Genomic DNA, 14,905 nt, shown 5'->3' with positions numbered 1-14,905 from the left:
ACAAGCCACCTGCACATATTATCTAATATACTTGATCTTTATTTTGTGTCCCCTCTTTTGCAATTATGCCACAACAGTTAGCTACTTGGTTACACTCAGAGGGATTAGGAGCTTAGCTAAATCCAGAAATATTTGCAATTTCAAACGGTAAGAACATAATTTTTATGGTAAATTATATGACTACCAGATCTCTGGATGTTGGTTAGGTTTTCCATTAAACGTGAATCAAACAAAAGTGTTGCAACCTTTTTAATTGGCTGTTTTTAATATAAAGCTACTGAAGTAAAACAGTTGCTGGATATAAACAGAATCAAATATAGCTAAATTAGATATTAATTTACAATATTTTTGTCATGTTTTGTTAAACTTATTGTCTTTAATTGCTCAATCGGAGAAGCTTGCCAGGCTCATTTTAATGTGACAGACCTCGTCCCTCATCTTCTAACAATCACATTATAAATGCATTTTCTTAATTACTTCTCATCTACTACCTAACTAAATCAAAATGTTATTGAGAATATGTCAGAGTTGACACCTATTAACACTGATTAAATAACGCAGGAAAGACAAGAGTCAGTTAGAAAATAAAATATTCGCTTGATAAATCCTGAATCAATTAATCGATAAATAAAATATAGTTTTAATTTGGCAGCTCCCAGACTTCTCTCCATTTTGATTTTGACAATATCTACATATGCTTTATTTTGAGGTAGAGATGCAGCCAACAGTTTTTTGTTTTTACAGGTCTGACCTGTTGATTTTATGTTTATTTGTACTCAAAATAGTGTGTTAATTGATTTGTTTTTAAACCAAAAGTGGTGAGAGGCATTAGTAAAAAAATAACCATATTGAGTATTTTAAAACAGTTGAATCATGACATAAACACTGATTAGTTTCTAGAAATTTGCAGCAGCTTTATTTTTAAAGGATCTTTTTTGAAGGTTTAATCACCCCACTCAGTGACTTTATTTGTTAATCTAAGAGGCCTTAATATTCTGGAAGAGATTACCATGATTGATATCTCACCACAGGACGTAAAGAATAACTCCTGATGGTCTTGTTTGAATTTTCAGGGACAAGGGGACATGTGGACAAATGCCTTAACCAGATGACCAGGATTAACCTGAAAGCATAAATCAGGTACTTTTTTCCCAGTCACTTCTCTGTACCCTGTCTTAATATAGTAATACAGACTTATACATTAGAAGTTGTACATATTTTTGTGGTCTTATCTACACAGTTTAATAGCATTAGTAGTTATTTTCTAGCTCAGTGTATGGGACAAGACATAAGACAATCTAAAAAAAATAATTAAGCATTCCTTTAACCTGTCATTCACAGGTTGTCATTCACAATGACAGGGGTGTCAAACTCCAGTCCTCAAGGGCCGCTGTCCTGCAGTGTTTAGATGTGCCACAGGTAAAAAACAGTGGAATGAAATGGCTTAATTACCTCCTCCCTGTGTAGATCGGTTCTCCTGAGCCTTGCTAATGACCTAATTATTCTTTTCAGGTGTGGTGCAGCAGAGGCACATCTAAAAGTTGCAGGACAGCGGCGCTTGAGGACTGGAGTTTGACACTCCTGTCACGAGAGGACCCAAATTTGGGTCCTCTCGTGAATGACAGGTTAAGAATAAAATAACATATTTCACAGCTTCTGGACCAATTTGAAATTGGAGCCATTTGACAATCTGAGCTTATGACAGACATGCTATTGCTTATCAAGTAGTAAACAGCCCTTGCAATACAGAAATGTAAAATTGTATGCTTGAGGTAATTTATAAACTGTGGAGCTATAACACAGTCCATCAAAAGAGAGCATCCATCCATGCAATTTCAGAAATTTCAGGACGTTTTCTCAGTATGTCTTTTGTTGTAAAGAATACTGAATTGCATTCCTATTGAACTAGGCTTTAGCTTTGCTACTTAAATACTGGTTTATGGACTGTTATTTAATTAATATCAAGCTGCACAGCTTCTCGAAAACATTCTTCACAAATCTGATTCATAGTAATCAGTTAAAATACGTCTCTCTATTTTGCGCCACGGTACCAACGTCCTCATAAAAAGTGTTTATTCCCCAACACTGAACGCAGTCATGTTGAGAACGATTCAGAGAAACGAGCTGTCCTCCGTAGATCTTTCCCACAGCACTCTACAAGTTCTTCTAGTCCTGTTTGGTCGGCCCACCAGTGTCGACTCATGCTGCGGTTTTGCTTGTTCTTTAACGTTGCTGTCCTCTTGAGACTCACACTCACTCTTCCCCAGGTCTGAGCTTTTAGACTCGCAGCAGGGCTGGTTTGTGTGTTGTGATTTAGTCCTCAGATTGTGGCCATGTGCATTTTGCTCACCATTCACATCTTTGTCGGTTTTGCTACTTTGGCCTTGGTAGTGATTAGGCTCTGTGTGGCCATTTGCTTCGTCTGAACAAAGCTTAGGGCTCAGATTGTCTTGATGATCAGGAGTTTCATTCTGGTCTTGGTGGTTGTGAATCTTCCAGAAGGCTTGACAGAGTTGCTCCAACTCGGAAAGCAAAGGCAGGCTGATGTCCAGGTTCATCAGCAGGTTGTCCAGCCACTCCTCCAGCTTTGAAAAAGAGGGTCTGAAAGGCAAAGGCTTTCATGTTTTATTCTTCATTTGGCTATTTTTCACAAAAACATGTAAGCATCAACATTTTTTTGCATAGATGTAACTATTTTCTTAGTAAAAATACCGAAAAATTGTTTTTATATCAAAGAGCTTCAATTATTTTCACACAGTTGTACCGTTTATCAGCATCCATGTCACAGCAGAGAACAGCCAATGGCAGGAAGGCAGATGGACACAGTGGAGAGTGATATTGCTGCAGGAAACTTTCTACATTTAGTCCAAAGTCATTAGTTCGGGGAAGGTAGTCCGGATCAGCACTCACTCTGCCAATTATCTGATGACACAAAGACGAATCGATAAGCAACTGTTTTAAAGTGTAACTTTAAACCTAAACACTTTTTGGCTTGTGAAAACTCAGTGAAGTGGGAAATATAAAGTGCTCCGAATTTGGTGTTAGACGAGCCTCAAGAAATGTGAATTTTGTGTCTCTAAATATCAGTGGGTTTATTCTGGACAATCGTTAAAACAGCAGCATTGCATACGATTGTGTGGAATATGATGTTTATGTATTAAAAATATTTTTTTCCTTTATGTAATATTCAGATTTCTTGTATATACTTGTGATAAACTTCATTAATATTCAAAGTATATCCCTCTGTGTAATGAATGCATGTATGAGTTTCACCTTAAATTAGATTTTCATATTCTAATTTGTCAGTAGTGTCGATAGATATTAATTTAAAATCACATTTTAATTGTGCTATTCTTTTGCTTTTAGCAACATTGTGGTAGTAACACACTACTACCAGAAGGTGGCAGCAGTGCATCAATTTGTTCAGCTTATCTCTTAAACTTGTTTTGCAATTTGAACTTAATATGTGTTGGAAAAAATATTTTAAACGATTACTAGTAAGTTCATATATATTTTTAGAAATTTCCTTCCTGTCATAAGATAAAATAACAGAAATTATTGGTTATATTTTCTTAGCTACATCAGGTCTTTTGTGTTATTACCAAACAGTTCCTACCTCACAAGTCATAATCCCAAAGGAAAATATGTCCACACGCTCATCATAGGTTTTTCCTAAAAGCCAAAGAGAAAAATGTAATGAGCTGCACAGTTTTTGTTTCAGTTTAGACCATGAAGGTCCGTCATTCATGAGTTGGTTAACACACTCACCATGGATCATCTCAGGGGCCATCCAGTAGGGGTTCCCAACCACAGTATAGCGTTTTCTCCGGTCAGGTTTGCGCAGCTCTGGCAGTGGCCCCTTCACGCTCCGCTCCAGAGGTGATGATTTGCTCCGACTCCGTTCATCCATCACCAGCCTGGCAAGTCCAAAGTCTGCCACCACCACAGACTGGTTCTGTAGCGAAGAGAAATGAAAAGCTTCAGGATTTTTACTGGAAACAGAAAACGTGCTAAGCCTGGTGCAGTTAAAAATGTTTAATGTTGACTGGAAATTTTAAAATATCACTATGTATTTATGTGTTATTGGATGGCGTTATTAACAACACCTAAACACCAACTGTAAAGTCTTAAAAAACACCCATAGAAAACGTACAATAAAATTAAATTCAGTTTTTTACTTTCAAGACACTTTTTGTTCAAAATTTTATCTGTGACTTGTCACTTTATTCGCTGCAGTTGTCACTATAGAAAGTCTTTTACTAAATGGTCGTTTCTATCAAAAAGATATGCATTACTTGTACTGGAAAATTATGTTTGTGACTTAATGTGCTAAACATTGAGTTTGGATTGAGAATTGAACATTCAGTCTTGTTAAAAATAAAAATATATGTGTATTATTTTTCATGCATTTAATAAAGCTCATTGCTCACCTCTCTGACAAGGCAGTTGTAAGAGTTTAGATCTCTGTGGATCACATTCATGGAGTGCAGATATGCCTGTAAAGGAAAAACATTAAATTCACCATTTAATGTTTTACTGTGCCTTGAAAAAGTAATTATATCTTTAGATTTTTTTAGACCAACACAAAATAGTGAATAATTGTGAAGCAGGAGGAAAAAGACACACGTCAGTAAAGTTAAAGTCTGAAAAGTGACGTGTATTTTTCATATTTTGCTTCCCTAAATTAGTGCCTCCATTTCAGCTGCAGGTTTTTTTTTTTGTTTTGTGACTGCTTGGTTGCACATGTAGAGATTCGTTTTTGCAAAATGACTTAAGCACACTCACATTAGACACACAATGACTGAACATTAAATTACAAATTCTCAACTGGAAGATGAAAACCATGTATCATTTATCTTTCATTTAAAAGTGATGTACTACTGTGTGTTGGTCTGTTGCGTAAAATCCCAATGAAGTGCATTAAAGTTGATGTAAAAAGTGGCTCATACTTTAAGTACCTCAATAATCAGAAACACTCACCATTCCAGCGGCTATATCTTTAGCATATCCTACTCTTAAGTTCCAGGGGAAATCTTCCTCCTAAAACAACCAAATTATGACCAACTCCTTGTGTTTCTCACACTGAATATTTGGGATGCATTTACAATAAACTTGTAACTCACCATTTTTACAATGGTTTCTCGAAGAGTTCCTCCTTGGATATATTCAGAGACAAAATGTATTCGCTTGTCTTTGTAAAACAACCCAATAAACTTGAGAACATTGGGATGGTCAAGGCAGCGCATCACCTTTACCTGTGTATATTTTGAGAGGTTGTGACATTGAGATGAACAATATTTGGCTCAGATTGTAAATATTAGATGCGATGCAGTTATTAAAAACTCTACTTACTTCCTTTAAAAATGTCTTCTGTGTTTCTTCATCAAATCGTATTAGCTCTTTCATCACCATTACCTCCCCTGTCTCCTGATGTGTTACCTTAATAGAAACATTTTTGATATGAAGTTTCACAATGAAGGTCAGAACATTGAGGGATTGAGGCAATGGACGGACATTACCTTCACAGCTTGACCGAAGCAGCCTTTGCCTAGAACCTCTCCATGGATAAGGTCCGATGGTCTGAAGATACGGTGTGTCCGCTCCCCAGGGTCGACTCGAAGAGACTCTGAGCGAACCATGTCTCTCTTTTGAGAGAGAAACGACAATGCCCCAGGAGACAGGGGACATTTGTCAATGCTGTAACTTCGTCTGGAAAAGAGAAAACAACTTAGGTCAAACTCGAGGCCCGGAGGCCAAATCTGGCCTGCCATGAAGTTTCATGTGGCACAGAGGGACATGTAAATATAACCTTGAAAATAACCATTGTATGCTTAAATAATATTTCCTGAATTAAATGAAAGCAGTTTTCAATGTAAGAGGATTATCGCCACCCAAAAAAAATTCTCAATTTTTTCTCAGAATTTGCCAGAATTATTCTGACGTTAATCTTCTAAGATCAAAAGTCAGAATTCTGAGAATAACAATTCAGAATTCTGAGAAAAAATTCAGAATTCTGAGAAAAAAGAAAAAAAAGTCAAAATTCCTAGAATACTGACTTTTGACCTCACAAGACTAAAGCCAGAATTCTTGTATTTTTCAGTGGCCATGATCTTTTTCTGTAGTTTTCATGTGTAATCTGCCAAATGACATCAATGTAATGATGTTCGGTATTATTTAACTTTAAGAAGGACTCATCGAGTGCAGAAGCGGCTATTTATTCATATTTTAAAGGGTTATTGATGAGTTTCATCAATGCATTTTACCACAAGTGGACATTCATAATCTTGATATGGCCCAAAATAAAAATGAGTTTGACATCCCTGACTTGGGCAGTGATCATAAGCCAGAGCTGTCATCACTTACAGAATATGCCTGGTTCGTAACCCGGTGCTTCCTTGGTGCTGAGGCGGTGAGAGGCTCGTCTGTTCTTGTCGTTCCTCTGGTGTACTTGGCTCTTCTTCCAGACTTGGGAGGTTATGGATAGAAGTAAGTTTGTCGTGGACACGAGGGTCAGGACAGCTGATGTTATTGGGGGGGCTGTCTGGTTGAAGAAGGTCATGAGGTGACTGTGGATTATGTTCAATGATGAGCTGGAGAGGTCTGCTTGTGTTGTGAATCACACGGTTTATCTAGAGAAAAGTTGAAGAGTTTGTGTTTAGGTCGCCTTTTTTATTTTTTAACTGATCTGAAACGCACCAAATTCCACATCACATCCATATGTTAAGGTTTTCAAAGTCAAGCTAGCATAACTGAGCTTTCCCTTGCAATTCTTTTTCTTAGTTAAAACTTTCCCGACCTTGTTATCTTGTTGTCATAGGGTTGACAATTGGTAGCAATCCATTTCTCTTTTGTATATCATTCATACATTTAACATTTTGCACGTTTTGTTGATAACTTCAGCTAAAACCAATGCTAGTCATTGTCAGCTAGCAGCTTTTTGCCCGTCAGCATAACATGGGGTAACATATTGCGCTGCAAGGTGTCCATTAGGATTGTTGCAATCATTGTACCTCATCTGGGGAAATGTTGTGGACCGGGATGCCATTGACCTCCAAAACCTGATCACCAGCTTGGACAGAAGACAGCAGATCAGGGCTGAGGACTCCTGGGTCTAAACTGAAGCAGAGTTACAACGGTGAATGGGAGGTGCAGTAATTCATAAGACTATTGAGTATGCGCAATTATTGAACACCTAAGTATTTTGAGCTGTTTTGCAAATAATGGACAAGGATTTTAGTCTAGAGGTTCCAAGGTTCTAAAACTTGAACTCAATAAATATTTAAAAGCTTTCACAATGTTTATTATGCGTCTGTAGAGCTAGTTGTAGAAGAAAAGATTTTGATTTTTTTGCCGGGTAGCAATACTCTGTTTGGTAAAACTCTTTTCTTAATTTCTAATGGTAACTTAAACCCACAGAGACTTACTCTGTAACAGTAATTAGAAGATTTTTGTCTTGGCTGAAGTCAGCAGAAATTGTCAGACCTCGTCTTCCAGCTGCAGTGGGAGGAAGAGACACCAGCGCCACCATGTGGGGTCTCTGTGTAAGAGACGCTGATCTCCCAGCTGGCACAACACCCTGACAAAAGCAGTGGCCACTGAAGAGATAAACAAAAGTACATTTAAAACTCCAACTTTGCATAATTTGACTTCTTTATGTGTACTATAATTTTCACCGTTGTTTACTCACCAGTAAAGCCGTGAGCGTTCAACTAGCATGTAAGTGTCTCCATCTCCTATGACCATTTCACAGCTCATGCATATAAAACACTCAGGATGGTACTTTTGCTCTCCTGCAACCTGAAAAGAAAGCAAATATAAATTTGGGGGGTGCAACCACAAACTTTAATGTATTTTAATGAGATTTTATGTGGTAGACCAAAGTAACAGACCAGGGAACGGACATTGGGATAGTGGCTCTTATAGGTACCTTGGTGAAAGGAAAAGAGTAAACTCTACCTGCTGAGTGCAGGAAGTATTGTGATGATATTACTGCTAAACCTTGCATTGATGATATCAGTTGTGCAATATGCGTATATTCTTTTCTCATCTTTTCTTCCGCCACTGGGCAATGTTATGCCAAACAAAACAAACACAGTGAAATAATAATTTGTAACATGATAAAAAGGCAATGCAGTGTTGCCTGAGGGAGAATGCTATTTTTTCCCCATGTATTCTTTTGGTTTAATTTCTTGTTTATTCCTTTTGGAGCATGAAGGATGTTTTTTTTTAGGAGTTCCTCTGAAATTGTTTGGAAGAAAAGTATTTATGTCCAACAGGGCAGGAAACCTTTGAAGTTATTAATAGTTGAAAGCGTTCTGATTTGTGGTATTCTTCGTTGTGCTCACATATTTGGCTCTTAATGTTCCATAATATTGGATTTTCAGTGGCATTTATTGGAACAATTGATGCCTAATGGATCAATAATCTGGTTATTTCTACCACATCTATCAAACATAAAATGTTTCTGATTAGCTGAAGTGAACAGTAGAAAAACATTTACCTATCTTAGCTGAATAGGATCATTGTGAGTAAAATTCAGGTTTTTCGATTACAGAGAGTAACTCAGGGCTTAAACTAGTCAGGAAATGTCCAAACAATCGAAGTGTTTGTTTTCCATCAGGAACTAATAATAAATTCGACAGTCCTGGTTTTTCGCTGTGGTGCATCACTAGTCCAGGAACAAACGTTACCATAACCAGTCCTGTGGAAACGGTCTCCTTGCAGCCGTGGCAGTGCTCTCCAAAGCGAGACCAGTAGTGCTTCTTGCAGAAGAGTTGTCCTTCTCTTTCGTAGTACCAGTGAGACAGGATGCACTCACAGTCACAACACCTTTAGTAATGAGGACAAGAAGCAAAGCAAGCATTTGAAAAGGGTGCCATATTGACACTGAAGGAAATTTGACCGGTTAGATCAGAAGTGTCAAACTCAAGGTTTTTGGGTTTTTTGGCTTTTAATGCAATTAATTGAATTTTATTTATTTGTTTTTACAATCAAAAGTTCCCAGCTGTATGGTTTGCATCATGTTTCTGGTTTTCCTGTAAATTTGATGCACAGGTGATAAAAATTGTTGTTTAAATTTAATTTATTAAAATTTTACTGACTGAAGTGACCTGTATTTGCAAGTGGTCAGACGGGAAAGTGAGTAATAAGAGAGGAAGAAGACATGGGGCAAAGGTCATCATGCCGGGATTCGAAAATCAACCATCACTGTCATTTGCAGGCATCGCTTGTGCGTCAGATTTACAGGAATACCAGAAACACAATACAAAGGTTGCAGCTTGGGACTTTTGGATGTAAAAAAAATGCAATTAACTGCGTTAATCGCCCCCAAAAATAACAAAAACCTTAGTTGACTGTGGTGATATCCCTAAATCATAGGTCAACACACAGTGGTAGTCCTGTCTTTGACAAGCTCAGACTGTTAGCGTAGTGCTAACAGCCTAGCTTAAGATAAAATAATACATTGAGATTTATTCAAATGTTTTTGATTAGTCTCTCTTCATGAGTGAGATAAGATAAATTACTGGCTCCAGAAAAGAAAAATAACTCAAGTAAAGCATTTGTACTTGGATGCATGCAGTATTAATGAGAAAAAAAGCACAATTATCAAAAACTTACTTTTTCTAAAATAATCTAGCTCAGTTAGAATGAGATTTTAGAGACTTTTCAACCACAAATTCCAAATAATTTACTAAATATAATGAAAACTGATTTAAGTCAACTTACTATTTTCAGTTAAATACCATGTTTGCATTCGCAGTGCTGTTGTGCAGAGGCGAGGCATTTTAAAAAAACAACTCAATGAGATTCTTTGCTTCAAAAACTGAAACTCATCCTGACTTCCTGGCTTGAATAGACTGATTAAAAAAAACTGTTTCCTTATCTCACCAACATTACAACCAGAATGGGAGGCGACTTCCTGAATGGAGCAGTGATCCACGTTTCTGCTCTCTCAACTTTTAACAGTAAATGGCAGACTGTTCTTACAATAGGAAGGGGAAGGATTATTCTTTAGAAGAAAGGGAGGAAGGAATCAGCCTCTCTGTGTCCTTTCGAACATTAAATAGCATTTCTCTAAAACCAGAAGTACAATTTATAGAGGAATGAAGAAATATAGTGGTGTGAAAAAGTACACATTTAATTTGTTTTTGCATTTTTTTTAACTCATATAATAAGTTTGAACATCAGGCGTAGAAACAAACAGGTTTTCCTCTTGTGTGTGTGTTTTTAAGAGAAACCCGCCACCCAAACCAATGTGGAAATGACTACTATGGTTACCTATGTTTGTTTTAGGTCATTCTCACAAACTATGGCAAGACTTGGTAACAAAAAGAATAAAAACTCCTCTAACAGCATGATGTAAAATATCTGAAAAAGCAACACGTCATTAGGCAAATGATCAATTAATTGTATAACAGATGAAAACAAGCTCAATAATTTCTATTTGTGTGATTTATTGTTTTTTCTCTTTCTACCAAAAAACTAGATAATAAAAGTTTTAATTCGGGTCTCAACCCTTTTCCCTTTGTTTTGAAGGAATAAGTCATTCTTTTTGTTGTTTAGGATATTTAAAATGTCTTCCAGTGCCAGTGTTAAATGTTCTTAAGGGTTTAAAGTTTATTAATCTTTCAGAATGTGTTCTTGCATTTTTATGCCATTCCCATTAATGGGCTCAATAAAACAATATTATCGTTTATTGCAATAACTTCTGGGACAATTTCACGTCCATTAACATTTGTTACATGTCAAGAAATTCAGCAGCAGGTGAATGTAGCCACTTCTTTGGAAAAAATGACCTTTTTCCAGTAGGAGGCTGCAATAGTTCCTGTAGGAAGTCACAAAACGACCGAGGTTTATGTCGAAAGCACCACAGGTCGTGTTTGCCTCAATAAAGGTCAATAAGAAAGGGACTGGGCAAAACTTGCATCAATAGATGCAACTGTTTTGAAACCACTTTCAAGTAACACCATAGTATGCGAATGTGCAAGAACACATTCTCAAAGGTTCATTAGATATTTAAAATCTAATGAACATTTAACACTGCAACTGGAAGACATTTTAAATGTTCAAAATAAATAAAACAGAAACAACAAAAGGGTTAGTGGAAACCAAAGCACCAGACCAGTTTTTGATAAAAAGAGAGAGAAAAGAGAAAAACAATAAATAAAGCAAAAGGAAATTGAGTTTATTTTTAATTTATCATGTGATTAATTGATTTATTGCTTATTGCAACAGTCCTAGATGGAATCAAGATGTATTCTTTCTACCCCAAGTAGAGGAATATCCATGTCTGCCTTAAGCAAATCCACTCTTCTGTCATGTAGCAGGACAGTGGTCCAACCTCCAACACCTCAAATACAAACAAATGAAGGTTCTGGAGTGATTCTGTCAAAGGCCCGACTCAAATCCAGTTGAGATGCTTCTAGTCTGGCTGAATTAAAACAAGTGATGAAAACGTTTGTTGGCTCCATTAAAGGTTGCACAAATTATTAGGTTGCATTTTCCCATACGGCTCGATTGAATAGAATGACTTTTTTCTCCCTTAGTAATTGACGTCATAATGTGAAAACTGGGTTTTATATATTTACTTTGTATATTTTTATTTTATACTGATATGAATTTGAAACATTTGCAACAAAAAAGCAAGCAGAAGAAATCGGTACAAGGGTAAATACATTTGTTATCAATGCATCTTGTATATTTTACCCAAACTGTTGAGAGAGCTGAAACTTTGTGTAATCTTTAAAACTCATGAGTCATTGTTGTAGTCTGTGTTGCAACAACGCTGTTCCGTTTTTCATTTTACTCCAGGGGATATGTTGCTGAAATTGTGAGGCATTTGTGTCACAAAGTTCAAATATCTGCTTGAATCAAAGGAAGCGTTTGCTGTCCTTTATTAAACCTGCTTCTGGTTCGTCACAAAGGAAATAATGAGATAATAAAAGCTTGACAAAAGGTGCTGATTTATTATTTTTTGTCCTTTTGTTGTTTTTATCATGCAATGGATGGGAAACCTTCCAGCTGCACATCTGCACTTCCTCTCGAACATCTGGTTGGGAAAAAACTGGAATAAGCCCAGAAATATTTCCAAATACTTCATTTGTTTTGCTTTTTCTTCTCAGCACTTTAACTCGTATTTTGAGCCTTCTGTTACCATTTTCTTCGTTTTAACACGTTAAATAAATGTTTTATGATGTCAGGACATTAACATGCTAAATCTTAAGAGTTTAGCCGACATATTCTCCTGCTTAGCTTCCTCATTGTTTTGTCTGTGCTAACCAACTTCACTTCCTTAAAAAATTATATTTATAAAGTACGAGGTAAGAAACTTTTTATTTCTGTTTTTTTTAGAGATTTTTGTTTTATTTAAGGATAAGTAAATGTCAGCATCCTGCTTGTTTGTGGAATGCTTATCCGGCTGATCTCAAGAAGAATGTTAAGATGTAAAACAAAGTTGCTTGATTGACCATAAGCTACTTTGCATCCTGTTTTCAGTGTTTCGTAAACTACTCATCTCACAGTTGAGCGTAAGCACAAACAAGATTAAAGCATGCTTTACTTTTGCTTCTGTTAGTCTTGACAGAGTTCAGTTTGAGGAAGTATACATGCAGAATTTTATCTGTACTTGTACTTTTCCTCTCATCCTCTAGGTCTTTCTCCTCGTCTTTCTCTCACTCTGCGCTGTATTTTAATGTCTCGTAGATTAAAAATCACAGTGCTTACCGTCCTTTTATTCCCCTCCGAAACCTTTGGTCCCGTCGTGACATTCTGCTCTGCTAAGTGACCGATACACAGCCGTCACACACAACCCACCCAGTTGAGTAAGAGTGTTGCTAGCAGCATGGGTTTCTGAGCGAATCAGACGCTCACTCTGCCGTGACAGTAGCAGGCGTTGCCCTTTACTTTTCTGACGCCTTTCTCCATGTGCAAAGGCTTCCTGTGCATATGTTCCCTTCTCTGTGGGTGGTTTGTTGTTAGTGTGAGAAAAAACCGGCCCTCTGAAATCAGCTGGAAAAAAAGGCCCATCCCAGTTATAGAAGCTGCACTCCGCCCTCCCTTTCCTGTCCTTTCCAGTACGTAGACCTCTGCAAGATACAGTTACACTTATTTGCAGACTCCTCAAAATGTAGTAGAGCTAAATTCAGAATAAAATCTGATCCCCTCATGAGGGTCCGTTTCTTCTCACAGAGGTGGTGTGTGAAAGTCTACATTTTGAAATCCAGCTTGTTCCCATTAGCGCAGGCATAATCTCTTTATGAATGCTCCAATTACTGCACTGTCAAGATCCCACAGCAAAGCAATCCATTCATCCTACACAACAAACAAAGAGGAGAATTAGACAAAGCAGCTTAGAGGTAGAAGAACAGAACCATTGATTCTGTTCGGTATAAAGTTCCTCAAGGATTCATGTAATGAGAGTAATAATAGTAAAGGTAGACTTCTAATAGGATGATATATGAATATGTCTTATAAGATACCCTGTCCTGTTTAGCCACAAAAATCAGACAAAATATGAGTAAAAAAGCAGTTCAGTGGAAACATTTGATTTTAAAAGATGCATGTTGTACATGTAGTGGAGTGTCTGCTTCAGAGAAGTTTCTAACTAAATGCTTTTCCAAATTATATGAACCATAATCAATTAAATTAACAGCTTGATAAATAAATGCCCCTTTTTATATGTAATCAGAGTTATGAAGTAATCATACTCATTTACATTTACTTGAGTAACTTTTTCGAACAAATGTATTTTCCTATGCTGTACTTTTTACTTCTACTTCATTATAAAGTATCACTACTTTTACTTGAGTAGTTTCTGGATTTCCACTGAATGAAAAACAAACGTTTTAACCAAAAATTCACCAGACACAAAAGTTTCACAAGGTTTTTATTAAAATAAACAAATTCCTGATGAAAACTGATGAAAAAGTTTCTTTTGTCTGACTTTGTTATTTTTTACCCCAAACCCTGATTAGAAGGCAGGTTATCTGAATTGCCAGGCTCTGTGATACTCGGGCTCTGAGATACCAACTTTAACTCAATTCTGAGTCAAGTTACCCCAAAGTTGAGCTTGAGCGCGAGTGTAGAAGAACGCCATTCACCATGGCAACGGGTGAAAAAAGAGAATCGTGGAAGTGCAAATTTCCTGCCAATGGAATCAGAAATATTAATGTCAGCATGAGGAGAATATCAAAACATATTCGCAAATTGGCCACAAACGTTGGATTTAAGTGACTGCTGCCTCAGCCTTACCTGATCTCAAATTATAGTTGTTTATTAATTGATTAATAAAAACTCACATTTAACATTAGTGGATTAGTGCAAATATACAAAGTCCTTTCAAATATTTCTAAATTAACACCACAAAAAAACCCACAAAAACAATCACAAAATCCTTAATGGTCAGATCAGTGTGAAAAGATGTTCAGTATTATTTTGTTTTAAGAAACACTTATTGAATGCTGAAGTAGCTACTTATTGATATTTTAGCAAGTTAATGGGTTTTATCAATACATTCTGGTTCAAGCAGCCTTTTAGGAACATTCAGATTTTTGATATGGCCCAAAATGAAAATGACTTCCCCGAATTAGAAGGAAATACAAACAAAACTAAAAGAAATCCATAATTTATAAACTAGTAGGGGTTTCTCTGGATTCTTGTTCTGATAAAATTGAAAGAGTTTGATTTAGCAGAAAATTAGGCTACTTTCACATTGGCGATGATTTTCTTAATTTTGGGAGATTGTGATCGGCTGATATTTAAATGTGAAGCTGATCTGATCTGCCTGAGGGAAGGCCTAGTATTTAGCTGCCGTCCTCTTCTGCTTTTACGTGAGAGAGGTTTGACTGACAGGCCGGCCCACCAAGTCACAGTCACCCACTGTTACCAACTCAGTGACTGTCTTGCT

The 14,905-nt window shown here is 36.7% G+C and overlaps 1 protein-coding gene across 1 annotated transcript; it reads right to left on the bottom strand.

Annotated features, from left to right (window-relative positions):
• Positions 1-889: 889 nt before the first annotated feature.
• Positions 890-13,003, bottom strand: LOC106910411 (LIM domain kinase 1). The gene is made up of 15 exons (XM_014977029.2): positions 12,724-13,003; positions 8,691-8,829; positions 7,688-7,797; positions 7,425-7,595; positions 7,011-7,116; positions 6,364-6,629; positions 5,520-5,709; positions 5,353-5,439; positions 5,124-5,255; positions 4,981-5,040; positions 4,431-4,496; positions 3,769-3,955; positions 3,617-3,672; positions 2,765-2,922; positions 890-2,601 (listed from the first exon to the last, which is right to left on the bottom strand). Exons 1-15 carry the CDS (start codon positions 12,765-12,767, stop codon positions 2,112-2,114), a joined length of 2,262 nt encoding a protein of 753 aa, XP_014832515.2. The 5' UTR covers positions 12,768-13,003; the 3' UTR covers positions 890-2,111.
• Between the last annotated feature and the right edge of the window lie 1,902 nt (positions 13,004-14,905).

The sequence above is a fragment of the Poecilia mexicana genome, unplaced genomic scaffold (genome assembly GCF_051168715.1).
Source record: "Poecilia mexicana isolate PSO_F unplaced genomic scaffold, ASM5116871v1 scaffold_14, whole genome shotgun sequence".
NCBI lineage: Eukaryota > Metazoa > Chordata > Actinopteri > Cyprinodontiformes > Poeciliidae > Poecilia > Poecilia mexicana.
This window is presented reverse-complemented; position numbering and strand designations above follow the sequence as displayed.

What these genes read in the sequence shown, in the direction of transcription:
- LOC106910411 (XM_014977029.2), bottom strand. Translation starts at nt 12,767, where the DNA reads ATGTCACGACGGGACCAAAGGTTTCGGAGGGGAATAAAAGGACG. An exon ending in TTACGAACCAGGCATATTCT is followed by an intron (nt 5,710 to 6,363) that starts GTAAGTGATGAC and finishes TCTCTTTTCCAG; the next exon opens with ACGAAGTTACAGCATTGACA. An exon ending in GACATGGATGCTGATAAACG is followed by an intron (nt 2,602 to 2,764) that starts GTACAACTGTGT and finishes TTTGCCTTTCAG; the next exon opens with ACCCTCTTTTTCAAAGCTGG.